This window comes from Marmota marmota, unplaced genomic scaffold, assembly GCF_001458135.2.
Source record: "Marmota marmota marmota unplaced genomic scaffold, marMar, whole genome shotgun sequence".
Classification (NCBI taxonomy): Eukaryota; Metazoa; Chordata; class Mammalia; order Rodentia; family Sciuridae; genus Marmota; species Marmota marmota.
Genome location: NW_026000005.1, coordinates 3,101,860 through 3,122,552, shown reverse-complemented (window position 1 = coordinate 3,122,552; position 20,693 = coordinate 3,101,860). Strand labels below are relative to the sequence as shown.

Here is a 20,693-nt window from a genome sequence, read left to right as displayed (position 1 = left end):
GCCTAGGAAAATACTACCTATTACATGAGTGTAGAAAATCCTTAATAGCAAATAACTAATAAACATTTATTGAGGTACTACGAAGTTATACCTTACGTGGGGCTCTAGGGATGTAATAAAGAGTAAAAAGCCTTGGTTCTTGCACTTATGTGCTTCAGAAGTCCAGGCAGGGAAAAAAAAATGCAATCAAATAGTCACACAAATGAGGAAATAGTAAGATACAGACCCAGGTGACTTCTACTAGGGAGTCTGATTATAGAAAAGAACTTGGCCAAAGTGGGTTGGGGGGAGGGCATGGAGGAGATTTCCCATTTAGAATTCTTTCACATGGTGACAGTCTGACTTGTAACTGAACTATCAAAATTGAAAGTAGTAACTAAAGAGGTTTCTATAGGAGAAAATAAAGAGAGATGCTTTAGATAGATCTGTTGAGAATAGTACTGCTAAGTAGACCAGCCACTCACAAGCAACATTTGGTGAATCTTACTATAGTTTTATGTAGCACATATTCTTATACTGTTATGAACCTGTGGTTGCTGAGTTATTGCCAATTCTAATACCCAGCTGTGGCATGGGGGTACTTTATTAGTTGTTTTTCACATCTCCAGTGAGGGAAGCTAATTTTCTTAAATGCATACCTACTAAGAGAAATTTTACAAATCACAGAATACTACAGCTCAAATGGGATGGCTATATATTATAATGAAAGACATAAAATTGCTTTTTAAAATGAAAAAGAATATGTAATCTCCACACTTAATGTGTTAAAATATATCTGCAAACAAAATATTCTACATAATTAATCTTCAAGACAAATTTAATTTTGTTAATCCATAAACCAAAGTGATTATCATACTGCTACCTGAAGGTCAAGAAAATGTAACCGTATTTTTTTTTCTCAAAGTAACAGTAATAATAATAATACATTCAAAGACATTAAGAAAGAGAGAGAACTGATTACTATAGAAAGGAAACCTGGAGATAAAATTCTAAGTTTTGTATTTTAAGCTATTATAAAAATAAGACTGAAAATTTCTTTTCATGCTAACTTATTCGACAATAAAATATTTAGCCCCATCTTTATCATTTAACTTAACAAGAATGAAATAATCATTGCTTTGAAGAGATAAGAACTTTTAAGACATTTCTCCTAGTTGCTTTTGGATGCTTTTTCAATACACTTCCAGGTTCTCAAAATATTTCTAAGTTTTTAAAAGAGTCTTTCAAGAAAAGCCTGCAACATTTGAAACAGTATCACTATCATCTTTCACTGAATGCCCTTATGCAAGTTGTGGATTTTAAACAATTTAACCCACCACACTCGGAAATTGATTTAAATAATTTTGAAGCCCAGAGCCTACTGAAGATCTTTTCTTTCTCCTCCTGATAGGAGAGCCACTAGTACATCTTGATTTCCTTCATGTGGCTAAGCTTACAAAGACAAGAAAGACAACATCATGACAGCTTGAATGAGTTGTCCTATTATTTCTAGCAAAATAAAAATGCTGGCTCCTCAAACAATAGTTGGAGTATTTGAGATTTCTATTCACTCTCCTTCAAAATCACCACTTACTCAACAATTTGCTTCAAACAGGGTATAGGTATTTTTTATGAGCTAAGTTACAGTCACTGATAAAAGTGTTATTGATTCTTGTAATATCAACATTAAAAAGATTTCTGGAGATGACTATATTTTAAGCCAAAGAATGAATCTCTAATGGTAAAATTCTAAGGTGAGTGAGAATCTAGAAAACAAAGGTTTTGTTGGGATGTAGTATTGAATACTTTACAAATCATATATGAATTAGGCTGGTCTGGTCTTGGTTTTTCCATCTGAATTCTTTCCCTTAGTTTTAACAAGAATTGAACAAAGAATTCAAAGCCACTGACCTAGCATTTAGATTTGCTTCAATGATGTAACTCCAGACTAGTGTGAGCTCAGTATTTTAGGGATTTTAGCCAAGTAACATTTTAGTGGCTCTGGGTATCTAAGGCTTAACTTTTGAGTCTTTGCCTGGTGGTGGTTGGTTGATTTGGAGGATTATATATGCACCAGATTTGGAGGATTATATATGCTCTACTTTAGAGCACCCTGAAAACTCCTGGAATTATAGAACTCTTATTAAATCTCCTCCATCCACCCCTCATGAGTCTGGAAGTCCAGATTCTCAAATATAATCACATGATGGAGACAGTGGCAGGGAACACACATGATTTAAAAAAATATATATCTATACAATTTTAACACACATGCCTGACTTCCCCAGCTGGTAATCACTAATCAAGTGAACAAGTTTTATTGCTTATTAAATTTGCACACATAAAATCCAACAGTGGCTATATTGTCATTATTTGAATGAAAAATATCATAAAAGTACAAGTTTTGTTTTATACACAGAAAACGTTATGATTTTATAACTCAATTCAATTCATGCATGATTTGCCATACACATTTCAAATTAAAATATAGATCTAAGCATCCAAAAGTCAAGTTACTATAATTTTGATAATCCCTTTAACTTTGCTGGTAATTCAAACTTAACACCATTTAAAATAACATAAAATGAGGACAGCTACATTTTAAACACTTCAACATTAACTTCACACCAACAATATACCAAATGCTATATAGCAAATAGCCTTCTTGGATTAAGACAATAATTTATTTCATTTAAAACTTAAAGTTTGAAAATATGATTCTGACCCTGTGCTTCTGCTAGATTAGCCTTGATCTTTATGATTTAACTGAAACACTAGTAAACAAAACAACCATTAAATTCATCTTCTTGAGTTACAGTTGTTTTCAACATACTGAATAAAAATAATCCCTTCTAAAACTGAGATTTGTGGCAAATTTTCACAATGGGGACAGTAAAAAAGAAAATATTGTTTCTTTTACAATATTGCTGTATCAAGGAGAAAATAAATTTACCCATAATTCCATACCTTAATTTCTTGTCTGTATTTTTTTAAAAAAATTTATCAACATACACTTTTTACATTGTTATAACATTTTCATACAATTTAGGGGAAATCACTACTTAAATCCTAACATACAGAATTATATATAAACTTCTGAGGCTATAGTGTAAAATCTGCAGCATGTGATATATACCATAATCCCCAAATATCTAAGAATTTCAAACTTCCATACCAAATCACAATTTCCTTTCCTTCTCCCCTTGACTAAATAAACAAAGATGGGGTTCATGTGAATCTGATTTCACCATCTACAAAGCAATACACACAGAAAATTGTAACTGTCTTGGTTGTTTGGCAGTCTCTGTGCAATCATTGTAAAATTAAAGTCCCCACCCCCTTTGGTATAAATATCCCCATATCAACAAGCAATTATCTCAAAGGTTCTTAATTATATCTACTCTTATTGAACTTGTTTTGTAGGAAAGGTAGGTAGTTCAGATGACAGACTTCTCCAAAATGGAAAATGCACCTAAATATACTACAGCTACCAAAGGATGAGGGTAGAATATCTTGTACTTGTAGAAATATCAATCTTCATGCTACTACAGTAAGCTTGGGCCAGTCACTGTGTCTCTGCAATTCTGGCTACTGTAATATAAATACCATATTTATATTCTCTCTTTGGGGGATATTATAGCAAAAAAAACTAGATTATATATAATAATTTTGAAATCTTCAGATGAATAGTACTATATTTTTTAAAAATATTCATTTCTAATATCCATTAGGACAAATAGCACTTATTACTAACCAGCACCACTGGTTAGAAATTGATAATGAATTTACCTTTCCAACAGGTTTGAAGAACAGTTCTGGAGAGCATACTGAACTGGTTTCATTTAGTAACACACTGACATCTAGTGGAGATTTATAGTGTGCTATGGATTACCTTACACCCCAAACCAACCACAGTTCTGATGCGGGCAGAAAAAAAAAATAAAAGCACCTTTTGGTCTTTATGCAAAGCATAAAGAACAAGATACAAAACAAACAAACAAACAACAACAACAAAAAAAAAAACGAAGCTTAAGTTTTTCTTGTTTAATTAGAAACACTGGACAATTCACCAGACATAATCAAAATGGGGTGGTAGAGATGGGAAAGGTGAAGCATTACTTAGTGTTATGATTAAAGTGGTCCCCCAAACTTCCCCCAAACTCAGAATTTCAAGGGACCAATATATAACTATGTGCTTACCTGTTATTATACTTCAACAGTGAATGCAAGCAAAGGTGGGGGGTAGGGAAAAGGAAAGGAGGAATACTGAGAAGGGGCAGTGGGAAGCAAGTCTTACAGGATTCCCACTACATCCCTTGAATTCATTTCTATATCTCTTTGAGGTTAGAATTTTGTTAATTCCGGAAGAAAAGTTCCTTTAAGCAATGACTGTATAAGCTTTTTGGCATGTCACTAAGCATTTATCAAAACCTACTTATTTAATACACAGCATTTCCTCTGGAATAAGTATGTTCCTCTGTAAATAGTATGTTTCCACTACCCTCTACCCTGAGCTTCCAAAATGTCTATCACCATCAGTGAAAACATGACTTCTTTCTATCCCATCCAAAGGTTACAAGAAATAAATACTAACTGGCCCCAGGAAGAAGGCAACTTAACACTTATATACCAAATATTTATTAAGACTGTTACAATCATGATATCTGCTACAGTTCAAATTAAACCATGCTCCCTCCTCCCCCTGTAGTGAACCTGACAAGAACTCAAGAGTGAGATGATCTATTTGATCTACACCAGCCTACTTCCTTATTTTCTACTGAGCTTCAAATACTGGATGGAGGGAGCTTCTTTACACCACTGTGTAATAGCTTCATTATTCCATTGAACAAGAAAGGGTGAGGAGGAGAAGTTCTGGAGTTGGAATAAAGAATTTTTTTTTTTTTTTAAATATGTACATACAGCTGTGTGCGTTAGTCTCTGGTTCTGGCAGACCCTTTTCCACCACCTCTCTTCTGAGGGGGCAAAAAAAAAAAAAAAAAAAAGGAAGAAAGAAAAAAAAGAAGTGAAAACACCTTATTGTTGGTCTCCAAGAAACATGGAACAAAAAGAAATCCTCAAAGATTAGGAATATTCGATTTTTCTCATGAAGAATGTATGAGTTTGTTCCCAGCACATGGTTGTAGAAATTTTTAACTCCTTCACTCTTTCATTGATGTCTGGGAATCAGAAGAATCACCTAGAGATGATTGGGCCAGACCAACTCCCAAGCTCAAAGTCCTAGAGGAATCTTAAAAGACAGCCACATTGCTTAGTTACAAACAAAACATGCTTAATACAGCCTTAAATAAATACGTATACATTGTTGGTGCTGTTAAACTTTAAAAGAGAAATATACTCACTTTGATCTTCTTGGGAATTAATAGTAAACTTCAATCTTCAGAGCCCAGAGACAAAAAACGGACAAACAAAACAACAACAACAAAAAGATGGGACACAACCTATTAGCAAAAGCAAAAACAATGTTCTAACAGTGAAGTTTCACGCTGCACTCACTCAAATGTATTATTATCCATATTTATTGTATTTTACTGCTTAAAAAGCCTTTCCAAATATTTTATGCTGCCTGCTTTGCCACTAAATAATTCCCTCACTAAATTTCAACAGTTGCTTTTAGTTCAATGATATAATTGAGAAAATTCAAGCCTAGAAGTAGAAAAATAATTCCTAGTTGCAAAAAAAGCAAATAAGAGATTTGAAAGCTTACATATAATGCTGATTAAATTAAATAATTTGACACTAGAGTTTAGCATACTAAAGATCAAAAATCCACAATTGAAATATCAGTTACATATAGTTTATTTATAAGTAAATCAATGATCCCTAAATATTCTTAAAAAACAAATGAAATTTAAAACTTATCCCCTCTCTGTTTGTTTTAACAGGAAGTATCAAAAAAAAAATGACAAGGCAACCCTTGGTAATTAGTTTTCACATATATATCATATATATCTTATTGAAGATAAGTTATAAAATAAATAAAACCTAGGGATTTATGGGAAGGCCCTCAATTTTGGCACTAAGGCTACTATCCCTACTGTGAAAAATAAACAAATTTTTTTCAGAGCAGTCGTCAGTCATTTTGGAGAGTGTGTGTATGTGTAACGTGTTGTACTAAATCAGTCTTCTAGTTTCATTCTCCGAGGATGTGCAGCTATGTTTTAGACAGGAACTGAATTTTCCAGGCATGTTCATATCTGCGGATGCTAAAGAAGAGGTGCCTCTTAAAAGATTAACCATGATACACTATATAAAATGAATCCAGAAATGTGGTCAGAGTGCTTGTTTACAATGTTTAATCTCAAAAAGAGAATTTACAATAACACCACAGAATCAATACCAAAATTTCTACAACCAGAATCCACTGCTTCCTATGCTCTTGGCTTCCCTGGAATGTTAAGAAAATAGAAACAAGATCAACTTACAGAATCTGGGTAAACTTTATTGATCTCTTTATCCTTTCAACATTACGAGAACAAGCAAGACAATATTTTTAATGCAGGTTCAAAGGAGTAAATCTTTTTCCATACAGTATAATCTTCTCCCACGAATCAACCCTCCTCCTCCATCACTTTAACAACCACAACTCAAGAGTACAGAATAGGAAGAACTTTGGCTGTTTCTCTTCAGGAGTTCTCACTGGAGTGTCTTGTCTTCTTGTGGCTTTTGGCATCCTATATTTAATACTCAGTGTTCCCAAAATGATAACCAGAATTATAAAAGCCTACTTGGAAAATAAATGAAGAGAAAAAAATACATTTCTAGTTAATCACTGAGGGTTCTAACAAGATCTCAGTAAAAATGAATACAAAACAATTTCTAATTTTAGTTAATAAAATATTTAAGAGATGCTAAAGGACTTTAGAGATGCTGTACTCTAGATACCATTTGAGATACTAGTCTTGTAATCTTTGTCAGCTTTAAATAAGGAAATGCTATTCAAGCAAAGTGCCTGAGAAGAGGTATTAACCAAGGGAATGAAATGACCATTGTGTGATTTATAATCCTCCGTTCCTTTAAATTCACTTCAGTTTGAAAGAACTCCCTTTTGAGCTTAGCTAACAATCAACTTTAAATTCAGATTGTTTTATGCCCATGTTTAAACATGGCTGAATACTTATCAGTCTTAATGGAAACATCACCATAATGAAAATAATTTAGCTTAACTTTAACTATACCAAAGCACCTTCATAAAATGAAACATACATTAAACTGAAACATACATGTCTATGCCTGTAGTACCATTTTATGAAGGTGCTTTGGTATAGTTAAAGTTAAGCTAAAAAACATCTCCAAATACTCAAATCCAGGAAAAAAAAAAAAATCGAAGTATAAAGTTGCCCACTCATCACTGAATTATTTTGGACTGAACAGAAGGCTCAATTTCAGCACTGCCAAATGCTCTTAGGCATAGAAGCAATGCACCATCTGTCTTGAAGCACAAGAGCCTTGGTTCACATTTAAAATACTGGTGTGCCTAGCAAAGTATCTTAAGCAATCCATTTTCTGATGCTTGACTACATGGCCAGCAATAAGGTTACATGAACCAATATTTTGAACTATTGGTAGTAAAATAAATTACAAAAATGCTGGTGCATCAGAGACTTGTAGTCCTTAAAGAAGTCAGTGGTTTAAGGAGTGTTTGTGAGTCACTATTGCTATTTTTCTGAGGAAATATTTTTAAATGATTGATGCAACTGCTGCCATTGGCAGAGTGACTCTAGTATGTCACTACAAAACAAGTGTATCTGAAATTGCGATTTTCATAGATGTTGCTTCGTCATGTAGCACACTACAGTGAAGTAGTGAAAGAAAGCCAGGTTTCTAAGAAATCAGGACTTGAATTGGGTAAAGAATGGGCAACCACTGACTTCTGTGAGCAGACTGTCCTGACAGAGCTTACTATGGGAAGATGAATGTAATAGTAGTGTGAAGAATGGGTTTTAAACAGTTCCTATAGATAAGGGATATCCAAGCACCTGGATAAAATAGCAGGACCGGAAGAAAACAAAATCAAGACCCAGATGCCCTTTACAAATTAGGCAAAATTAAAGCAACTACCACCTGTCACTGTGTGAAATATTCTGAAGAATACTGTAATGATCAATTAAACTTAAGAAAGAAGAGCCATATTCTGTAAGTTGAGGGAAAAAAGTTTAGAGTCTACTTGGGCTTACATGTGCAATAATCACAGAAAAATACTGCCTCAAATTTCTTTCCTTCAGTGTCATCTCCAATCAAGCTTGGATCTCATCACTCCCCCAAAAAGTGTGCCCATACAAGTCACCAACTATCACTCCTAAACTGCTAAGTAACATGGTTATTCAGGCCCTCATCTTATTTACCAGTAGCACTAGATGCAGATCATTCCTACTTCCCTGAAACTTTTCACTTCCATCCCAGGTCCTCACACTCCTGGCATTTCTTTTACTTTTTCACTGTTCTTTCCTGGGGTTCTTTGCTGATTTCCTCCTCTCAGTATGGCAATGCTAAGACCTCTTTCTTTTCTAGCGGCATTCATTCCCCTGATGAGCCTATATACTCTCAAAGCTATACATCTATTTACTTGAGTCCCAAATTTATAGAACTTATTCCTGAATCACAGATTTGTATGTTCATTGTCCTGACACCTCCATTTCCAGGTCTAATAGGCATAAAAAAAACCAAACCTAACTTCTCCCAATCCTATTCTCAGCTTATGAAAACTACACCCTTCAATTTGCTCAAGTCCTACATGCTTCATTCCTTTTTCATGCCCACCCCCCACCCCCACCCCAAAGTCAAAGTATCACAAAATCTTGTTAGCTCTATCTTCAACTGTAACTTTATCATTTCGTATTACCTATATCACTGCCACCCAGGTTGAAGTCATCATTCTCTCTTCCCAGGATTACTGCATTAGTCCCGTGATTGCCTTATTCCTAATTCCCTACCTTAACACCAACCCAAGTCTCTTCCCTAACAGTAATCTAATTTCAAGTACACCTAAGTCATATCCTGTCACTTTTTGGCTAAAAACACCTTCTGGTGGTTTCCCATCTTATTTTGAATACCAGCCATATGCCTTACAATGTAAGACCCTACATGATCTGTGCATCTACAGCCATCCTGCCCTAGCCTTCTACTCCTGTCCTTGTTGCTTACCTTTTTCTTTTTGGAATGTGTTAAGCTTGTTCTTCCCATGGAATGCAGCCTTTTCACTTGCTATTCCCTCTGCCTGGAATACTCTTCCCCTATTTGGTATATCCTTTACCCTTAATTAGTTCTTGACTACCCTTTTTATAAGTGAATAGCAACCTCCCCTTTCTCTCACCCAGCACATATTCCATGTTTCTATTTCCCTTCCCTGCATTAGTTTTCTCCATACCATCTAACACACACATATATAAAATTTAACAACATTTTTTGGGTAGTCTGTCTGTACTTGAAAGTAAACTCTACAAGAGCAGGGATTTTTGTGAGCTCTATTCATTGCTAATCCTGTAAAATAATATTTGCCAGAGTATACAACTAGTAACTTGTTGAATGAAATGAACTGATCCTTTTTTCCTAGGACTCATAATAAATTAAGGAGATTATACACATAAAAAATACTTTTAAAAAATGTGTCATTTGTCATTTTTAAAAACTAAGAGAAGAAAAAGTGCCTCACATACATATGTAAAATGACCTTCATATTCCAATGGACTTGAGTTTGCTTAGCTGGTTTTAACATGAGTGAGAAAAGAGACTAGTTAGAATTATACTTTTGGTACCAGAGAGCTTTTACCCAGTCACCTTTCAATTATATCTACTGGCACAAGGAAGACATTAGGTAACACAAAAGTGACCCTTTAATTTTTTGTCTTATTCCATTTCTCTTTCATTTCAGAAGCTAGTAGTGGAGTGGGGGACTCGGATGATAGTTTAATAAATGACTTTCAACACTTAAGGACAGCCCTCTCCATCTATCATATAATATGCTAGTTTTCTCTTCCCCTAAAGAATTTCTTAGAATTTCAATTTTCATTTTTCCTGTTTCCCTAAAAGCGTACCATAAGCAGACAGAGTCATGTGCTGCTTAACAATCGGGATACATTCTAAGAAAAGTGTTGCTCATCAATTTCATTGTGATGAAAACATCAGAGTGTACTTGCACAAAGACGGCCACACTAGGCAATGTAATCTGATGGGAACATAGTGATCTATGTGGTCCACTGATCAAAATGTCATTACGCAGTGTGTGAACATACATATATTTTCTTTTTTACCAACAAATGGGAATAGGAGACATGGATCAATTAAGAGGATACTAACAATAATGGGAAATTATGTCAACTTTGTAGAACAGGAGCATTCTGGTGTATTTACAGACTTTTAAATAAATTATAAGATTCATTTTCCATTTTAAATAAGCAGACATTAAGTAGGTTATATGAATAAACTATTGCTAATTTTCCATATTTCAGTTTAGCAGGAATATAAGCAACACTGACCACATACAGAGCACTCAATCAGGATGATGGGGAATTAAAAAGGCATGTCTGATAAGCTTCACATAGTGTCTGGATAGCCTTAAAAAGGCTTATTCCCATGACTTAATAAACATTTAGCAAATACACAACATATTAGACACTGGGGTAGGTACTGAAATACAGAAATGAAAAGTATAGGTATTACCTTACCAAAGCTCATTATCCAGAAATAGTGAAAAGGTGCTAAAATGAATATAATAGTGTTAAAATGCAAGCTAAGAGACATTGGGTACTAAAAGTAATTTGAAAGACAGAGTAATTATTTCAAAAGCGTCAACTAGTGTTAAGCATGTTTAGTATTATAATGATTGGGTAAACTTACCAAACATTATACTAATATTTTCATTGCTAAATCAGCAAGGGCATATGTTCAATTTATTATTCAACATCCATTTGTAATGGATACACAATAGCAAAGATGTATTCTCTTTTGCTAGGAAGAGGGAAAAATCTATCAGGACAGAAAAATGATGAACTAAAAGAATGTGAAAATGTACTCATATTTGTACAAACCATACTGCTTGAAAAAAATCTTTCAATTAGCACTTAAAATTTGTAGAATAAACTCACAATAAAGATCAGTTAAGGGATTATGCAGAATAAATGCAGTAGAACCCCCTTCTATTCTCCTACTACTTCCCTGAAAAAGAGGGAGGGAGGGAAAGAGATGGAAGGAAGGAGGGAGAGGGAGGGAAGGAAGGAAAGATGGATTGATTCTTGGCTTTAGAGTAAACATTATCAAGGAGGGCAACTGGCTTGTTGCTGGTACTGGGAAATATGCACATACTTGCTTGATTTCTTTTTATTATTTCTGATGTTTATGTAGGTGGCATCTTAGAAAAGACTGACAAACTAAAACGTAAATGAAAGCAGAACAAGAGGAAGGAAGGTATCATTTTGGAAGCAACCTTCAGATAAATCTTAGGGATCTGTGGCAAAAACACAGCTCTTAGAGACCTGTTATGTAGATTTGCATAATGGCTTTAGCTTTACCAGATTCAAAAAGATAACCTATAGAATTAGAAAATCTAAAGTGAATTTAAATTTATCTAAATACAAATTACTGACTAGAATAACTAGACTTGTCAATCCCTTTTATTATGTCATAGTTGTTTCTTTCAGAATAAATCTGAACTAGCACGCTGTCCCCAGTTTCTGCTTCCTAATCATAAGTAATTATTTATGTGTATTTACATCAGCAACAAAAACTAATAAAGAATGCTTTAAACTGTCTTTGGGCCTGAATGTGGGTCACCAACTACTAAAAAACTTTCTCCTCCAAAGCTTGGTGTCTGTCAACGCCCCCACCCTGCCTCTTTCCCCAATATGTTGGACATATCATTTTAAATCTTCCAGTCACCTTAACTACTAGAAACACACACAGCTGGCAGCACAAAAGGTGGCAAACCAAAGAAGAGAATGCTAGAATTCCAGAATAAATACAGAAGAGAGAAACAGAAAAGAGCAAAATGAGGGTGGTATCCATTCGCCTTAGTTAGATATGAATAGACAGACCTTAGAGCATCATCCCTCAATTCTCATTTTAACAAGGTTGATGCTGTCTGACAATGATCAAGGCTTTAACATGATTCATTACTGTTGACAATACAGTTATATAAACCACTCTCAGCAATTCATTTTATGACTATCAGTCAACTGTGTAGAAACAGTCCATTACACACTGGATGGATACACATTTAAATCACCAAAGAACCTTATAAGAAAAAGCTGATAAAGTAGTTATTAGGGAAAAAAAATCTACGTTTCATTTCGAAAAATGTGTATCTACTAAAATGTAATTATAAAAGCTTATTTACTTGCTTAGGTATAAAAAAAGGAATTTGTATATTTACCTAAAATAAGAAAAATTAACTAAAATATAATCCCATAATGGAGTTACTGTACAATCACTCAAGTCTTTTAAAAAAATGTTTAATGGTTTGAGAAAAATAACAGATGTCTCAGGTCATGTTATAAGTTTGCCCAAAGAACAAAATATAAATGGTGACTAAAACTGTGTAAATGTACTGCACTAACAAGACTATAACAGGTTAGGATCTGAAATCATGGGGCTGAAATTCATTTAAAATTTTACTACATATTCTTGTACTGTTTTAAGAATATACTTATTAGTATTCTTATAAGATAGTGGGTTGATTCCAATTTCTTTAAATAAGCATCAGAAAACAACACCTCAGAGTTCTTGTTAGAAAAGCACACAGACAGGTGAAACTGTAATATGTACTGAATTTTACCTTATTAGTTAACATTACCTTGTTCTTAAAAAGCCAATATCTAGATAACTAAATCACCTTGTGGCTTTGAAAAATGCTTGATATATTTACCAATAAGCTTCCTGATGTGATTACACGTGATATGTGGTTAATTTGCCTCGTTTTCAAATTCAAAAAAAAAAAAGGAGGAGAAATTAGTGATATTATATCTATGACAAAAGGGAAAATATTAACAATCCTACCTCATGTTCACAGGAAACAAGTTTGTTAAGCTTCCATCTGAGATTAAAATAAGGATATAGTAAAATGTAAACTGTACTTCACTTTGTAAACTTCAGAAGTTATAATTAATTAATCTATGAATGTCCACTTTTGCAGGAAAGTGATAACTTGTGTATGTGTATTCAACAGTAAGCTATAATGTTATAAAAGACTCTTACCCTAGTGGTAGAACATGGGAACTGCATCTCTTAATGGGATTGGCTACATAATGTTAAGCAAGTTATTTAACCTGTCTGTATATCAGTTCCAACTCTGTTGAATGAGGACCATCAGTGTCTACTCTCCTAAAGCTCTTTAAGAGCATTAAACAAGATATAGCACATCAGCCTCTACAGCCTATAATTTGCATGCAGTAGTACATTACTGCCAAACTACTCCAAGGGCACGTGGTCATAGTGTGAACACTCCAAGTTCAACAGGATGCCTGGAGTCACTGTCTTTCTCAAGCACTTATAAAATTATATTTGGTCTTGTAAATTACAAATTTTGATTTTAATGGGTAAGAAAAAGTCTGGGTTTTGTTTGAAATATCACAATTTACATCTAGAGCAAATTTCATGAAGAAAATAATTTCTATGATAACCTATGTAATTACGAAGGAGATCTACAGTTTTTTTTAGAAATAGAGAATGAGAAAAAAATCGAAACTTTGAGGTAACCTATGATAGGAAACCAAATGAAGTTTATTATTTCTTGAAAATATATCCTTTTGATTATCTTCTCTCAAACTTAGAAGAATGTATTCTCATTTTATAGGTAGGCTGACTCATTATAACACCTAGATACTATTAGCACCCATTTAAAAATGTTGACAGTTCCCTGAAAAGAGAAAGCAGAACAAGCAGAACAAAAATTTATGAGATTAGAATTACTGAGTTTGAGGGATAATAGACAACAGGGAAATTAATTCAACTCTTATATTTCATATATGAATAAATTAAAACTCAAAGAAGTATCCTATTCAAGGCAACAAAGGTAGTTTGTGGGAGAGATGCAAATATTTTAAGTAACCAATTCCCTCAACTTTGTCCCAGGCCAACAAAGCAAAATAGGTTGGTGGTATTCATTAGATATATAGTAAGACCAGAAAATCCAATCATAGCGTCTATCTCCAAATATCCTATTATCGGGCATAATGAAAGATTTTCTAGCATCAAGAAAATATTTACTACTGTAGGACACAGAATGAACAATTTTGGTAATACGGAAAAACTACTTTTTAAAACTCCCCCAGTCTGATAAAAATTATTTTTGTTTACATAAAAGGTCTCCACTCTCACTGCACTGACTTGGACTCTATTAGATGTATTAGATTTTGCTTAAAATAGTCAAAGCTCAGAGGTTTTCAAACATAAGCCTCAAAATAGTACTATTTTGTTTGTTGTTTCTTTGTAATAGGATAATTTTGGGGTATGGGGGTACTTAACTGAAAAACAGATACATAAGTTTCATTTTACTCTAAGACTTCTATGACAAATACTCAAGTAGGAGTCCACTATTCATAGTGATGAAAATGCAACTATAATCATATTTTGCTTTATTATCTTATAGCATTGTATTTTTTAAGCTAATGATTCAACTCTAAAATTTTAAGATGGTAATCTATCACCATATTAAGGACTAAAGAAGATACTTGCTCCATAAACCACAACTTTGATTACATGACCAAAGATAATTATACCATCATGGGGAATGGGAGGAGCACATTAATCTGTTTACATACTCCAATAAGAAAAGCTTGATAATTATTATAATTAATAATTACGGCTAGAAAGAAATTAAGTTAAAACTGAGAAATAATACTATGTCTGCACAGTAACACAGTTCTTTTCTACCTTCAGGGCAGACAAGGGTTTTGTGTTCAACTCTGCCTCTGGCTATATTGGTTGGCCAAGTGTCACAGTAAGAAGGGTAAATGAATCATAAAAATTCAAGACCAGGATTAAAAGGAAAAGACACCACACAATAGCTATCAGATCAAAGTTATTATGTGACAACATTGCCCAATGCTGGAAAGAAATCACCAATTTAGAAGCAAAATGTTCTAAATAAGATATTTCCAGACACCTAAGTGAGTCATGGTTTTATTTTCTTTAGCTCAAATACCATATTATCAAAGTAAAACTTCATGGTTTAAAATTTAGTTTTGTATATTTCATTTCATTTTATTTTCTCATTAAGATTTAAAGGAAAAATCCTATACTTCAAGATTTTAAATGCTTTCAATTGAATAATTCATTCATTTGAACTAGTCCTTAGTAGCCCATCTTCATATTCACATCTTTATTTCATCAACAATCATCTCAGACACACCTTCTGACAAGACTGACTTCAAACATTACGACAGGAAACTATGCCTTCAGGAGCATGTTTATTGTGTTTGAGATGATACATCAGTGCTCTCTGAGCTACAAAGGGTAAAAGGAAATCCTCTCATTACAAACTGACAAAGGTAAAAGGTAAAACATTTTCACAACAGCATGAACCACATACTCAGAAATAGATCTGGGTTTAATACAAATGACATAATTCCTAGTCATCTACGGCTACTTTTATAACTTCATACAGATAATGAATTAGGCTAAAATGCACTATAATATTTGGTAGACTTCAGGACCAGTATCCTTAGTACATCACAAAATACATTTTGATATCCCAAAGAAGCAAGACTTGCAAGTAGGCGTTTTAAACATAACTAATCTACAGCTACAAAGTTCTACTCTTGATAGCATTTACCTTTTTGGGGAGTCTCCCAGTCTCCAAAGGATAAAAGCGGAGAGTAGAATCAGTATAACATATACACAGAAGTCCGTATTGTAAAGGCTATAAAGATTTGCAGCACAGTGAGAAGATGCCTTCTGCTCCTTCACACTGCATACAAATTATGTGAATTATGTTGCGTATCTCTTGGTCCACTGTCTGGCTATCCTGTCATGTTCTGCTCTGTTGGTCAAATACTGAGTGGCTATGCTTCCAACCAGAGGATCCGCTAGAAAAGTAGAAACAACATTAAGATATTATGTGGAGTCTTAATGGTACAAGTCTAACATTATTTTAAAGTAAAACATTTCAGCAGTATCTTTACATATCTTTATATATAATAGATTGATTTTGAAAGAAAAATGCTTAAGGTAGTATGTATGTCCATCTGAATATATTAATATTCAAATTAAGTATTCACTAAAAAATGAATGTTGAGTTAATGGATAGGATTTCTATAAAAGACATGCCTTTAGTATGCAAAAATTATTTTGTAGTCTTCACATTTTATTGAACAATAAAAATGCAGTAGGTGGTGTATTTCTGGTTTATTATAGATATTAAAAAATCACTCTTACATGGAACCCTGATCTAAGAATATAATGCTATTCAGAACGAAATTTTCCTTCATTCTATGCAATATGACTCTAATCACTATGTATGTCTCCATTTAAAAACATACTTGCCATTTTATTTTAAATAGAATTTTAAAATAGTTGTATTTACGATGTAAACTTTTAACTGATGGTTTGAATTACTTTTTAAAGTATACATAATATTTGAAGTGATCCAAATGATAGTAAAGAAAGTTTTAAAAACTGCCTTCCTGACTCCAACTACTCCAACTTCTCTCTCTCTGGCAAACAATTGTTACTCATTTAAAATATTTCTTTGCAGAGATTTTATATGTATTCAACAAGCATCTTAAAGACCTTCCCCTGTTGTTAGTTTACATAGAGGCGCTTGATTATTTTTAATAGCTGCATTCTTTATTAATGGACACTCAGCTTATTTCTGTCTTTTGCTTTAATAATGATATAAAAACTTCCATCTATTTATCCATCATATATATCTAACTGTTGAGCCTAAGGTAACAATAATAGCTGTTAGTGAATTATAAAATATTTAGAAAGAATTAGCAATTTCTTTAAAAATGACTAAATAGTAAGATAAGTGAAAATCCAGATCTGTTTACCTTGGTAAACAAGTCAGTCACCCAGTTAGATATTTCTGAAAAAGTTACAAATTACATACTAATGATGCCAGAGTTTAAATAATCAAAATCTAGTACAGCTCTCATATCAGCTATCATTTTAATGTCCATTACTACTATATTTACTATAACTAACTTTAATCCAAAAAGGGAGAGAGAAGTCCTTCATTACTGAGTAGTTAAAACTCATAGAAGCAGGCAGCAGAGAAAAGAACGCACCAGAGTCAAAGACACTGCTTCCTTCCTGGCAGAAATGCACTCTATAGCTACATGTTTTAGAAAGAAGAGATTCTATGAATGATAGTGAAAAATATAATTGTAGAGTGGCATTCATAATTTCCTCACAAAATGTTTTATACTCATTTTTCTACACACAGCATTTATTTCTTTATGAACACTTAAGCTAACCAAGAAAATGCACTAGTTTTTGTTTATGCTTATAAAGATTGCTTACCAGGGTTGCAGTCTGTCAAAAGCGAACAAATAGACAGCAAAACCTTTGAAATAGTCAAAGCAGGACTCCAGTTGTCTTTAAGGATGTCCAGACAGATGACTCCCTGACTGTTGATGTTGCAGTGATAGATTCTCGTGCGGAAAGTAACCTAAATAGAGTAACATTAAAAACAAAGAAAATGAATGCACCATTATCAACTAATATTCCATGCTTCATTGTCCACTAAAATTCTCACCAGTAACACACCATGAATGATACTAAACAGCAAATAATTTAACTATAGGTAATCTTGGATTAAAACAATAACAAAGTTAAATAGTTTTGATTCATTTGAATATCTTTGTTTTCACCTGATATAAAAACAACTACATTGATTTTAAAAGAAAGTAACTGATCAATTAAATCTAAATGAATGATATGGGAATTCTATGAATGTATGCACATATTGAAAGTAAAGGAGAACATGTTTGGGTGCCAAACTGTGAGAATCTGAAGAAGACTTTTCCTTAGCATAAAAGTTACATTAATTTCTTAGTAGAAATAATCACTATCCCACACATCAGAAAATAATGGAGAAGAATTGAGGGGAAGGTTGATAAAACCATCTATATTACTAGACTTTCTATTTTTCAGCCTTTGATTTTCACAATGGTTTATAGTCTAGTTAAGATTAAAACATTAAGATAAAATAAGCACAGTTTTCAGCTAATGGATAAAAGAAACTAATACTTCCCAACATGTGTGAGAAAAGAATATAAATCACAGAACAAATTACTGGCAAGTTTCAAAACAACCCAAAAGATAATTAGGTGGTTAGTTCATAATCTGTAGTTGTAGAAAGAAAAAAATTTTCTCATAGAACTAGGAGTACTGTGAGCTTCAAAATAGAATCTGGGAAGAAAAGCTGTTGAAAAAATGAGGAAAAGGGCTGTTGTGGCTCAGCAGTAGAGCACTTGCATAGCACAGACGTGAGATGTGCTAGGTTTGATCCTCAGCACCACATAAAAATAAATGAATAAAATAAAGGTATTGTGTCCAACTTTAAAAAATATTTTTAAAAAAATGAGGGGAGAAAAAGAGACAAGACACAAACACAATCTCAAAAGACCAACTGTCTAGTGGAAGAAGAGTAGGAAGGAGACCAGCTCCTATAGAACTGCTCTAACACAATATATAGAAGTTATATGTGCATACAGAGATCTAAATTGTAGCTAGACAAATTAAGATGAGCTAAAAGTGTAAAACACATAGCATATTTAAAGACTTGGTACCAACAACAGAATGTAAAAGATCTTATTAATATTCTTATATTGGTTACATGCTACAATGTCAATATTTTTTATTTACTAGGTTAAATAAAATTATTATTAAAATTTACTGTTTATTTATTTTTATTTTTTTCAATATGGCTACAAAAAATGAAAATTACACATACATCTCTGCATAATATTTTTATTAGTGTTGCTCTAAGATATGGGAATTATATTCATTCAGGTCATTAACAGCTGACTACTAAATAGATATGAAAGTAGTTTACAAATACAATTAATATTTTAATTCCTTTCTGTTATTAATAATGAATTAACAGAGTAATATTCATGAAAAAAGATAATTAAATTTTTATTATTTTTCATGAAGTTCAACACCTTATGTAAACTTCAAAAAGAACAAGTATAGTAGAAAAATAATTGTTCCTAACACTAATACTACAACCCTTATTTGTTTCACTTCCCTAACTACAGACCTCAAGAATGCTTAATACTATATCACAGCAAAAAATGTATATATTAAAAAAATAGAAAATTAAAATATTGCAATTTCAACAAATATTATTAGCATACTAAATTTTATAAATAACCATTAGCCAAAACAATTATGACAAATTATGTATAAAACTACATTTTGAAATTCTTATGGACAATTTTTATTTTCCACTAAAAGATGCTAAAAAATGTAAACATTATTTTAATTCAGTTAATTTTGTCTACATAATAAAAGTTGTATAAAACACACCTTGCTAATAACTTTCCCCACTAATTTTGCTAACGTTTTAAACCAATTTCCAATATGAAAAATTAGACATGTGGAAGTATCAACTATTTATAAATACAGTCATGAGGTTTGCCAAGTTGAATCACTGAATGCAAATTGAGCATCTAGTAGATATACTGATATTAAATAGGTCAACTAATTTGTATAGTTTGTGGTATTATCAACATGAGGGTTTTCACTTTTTATTTGACTGATTCAGCAAGATGGACTCTACAGACTTGGGTGCATTAAAAAAGACAACAATTTCAATATTGGTAGATTCTGATAGGATCACACAGTACAGCACTCAAAACACAGTCTTAACTGGGAGTTAAAGGGCCTTAGTATCTGCAATTTGGGGTAAATACCACTAGGTGGAACTATTATTACATTGTAAAATAATGCTTATTTTAAACAAACATTTTCACACACAGAAGTATTAATTCACTATATAAATGACAAAGAGTATAGGAAACATAAGGAATTATGTTGAAAAGAAAAACATTTCATCACAGACTTGATAACTTTCTCCTGGCATGTTGGACATCTCTGTAACAAGGGCAAAATTATGTTCAGGTTTAATTCTGGTGATTTTTATCCTTTGGCTTGATCATTCTAAATGAGCAATCAGGAAGAACCCATTCAAGTAACTGTTATATGTCTTAAGCTTTGTGAAATAACTGACAGTCATTACCAGGTTAGAACCCAGTCCTTCTCTGTTATTCATCCAATTTATATTTGAAATTAACTAATAGCCAACAAAAAGGAGGAACTTATCCTGCCAGATAAGTTCAAATTCCATTACCAGTCATACCCACAGAGGGCCCAAAATAAGTTTATTAAATATTATTAGTATTCTGCTGCCTTTCCTATCCTCTACTCTCCTCCCTCCCCTCCCCTCCCATCTTCTCTCTCTACCCCATCTACTGTAATTCATTTCTCCCCCTTGTTTTTTTTTTTTTTTCCTTAGAATACAACAGACACTAGTATGGCAATATGTAAATTAGTGGATGTGTAACCGATGTGATTCTGCAATCTGTATACGGGGTAAAAATGGGAGTTCATAACCCACTTGAATCAAAGTGTGAAATATGATATGTCAAGAACTATGTAATGTTTTGAACAACCAACAATAAAAATTAAAAAAAAATATATATTATTAGTTTTCCTTTCCTTTGTTAGGCTTTCTAGTTTTTGCTTACCTATAT

The 20,693-nt window shown here is 32.9% G+C and overlaps 1 protein-coding gene across 3 annotated transcripts in view; it reads right to left on the bottom strand.

Moving 5' to 3' along the window:
* Positions 1-15,379: 15,379 nt before the first annotated feature.
* The window catches only part of Ube2e3 (ubiquitin conjugating enzyme E2 E3), an 84,923-nt gene continuing 79,609 nt past the window's right edge, over positions 15,380-20,693 (bottom strand). For all 3 annotated transcript variants that reach the window (XM_048808115.1, XM_015481118.2, XM_048808114.1), the window contains exons 5-6: positions 17,455-17,602; positions 15,380-16,016 (exon numbers count right to left, since the gene is read on the bottom strand). In XM_048808115.1, the coding sequence (XP_048664072.1) occupies positions 15,919-16,016; positions 17,455-17,602 (246 nt within the window). In that variant the 3' untranslated portion in view covers positions 15,380-15,918. The remainder of the gene's footprint in view (positions 16,017-17,454; positions 17,603-20,693) is intronic.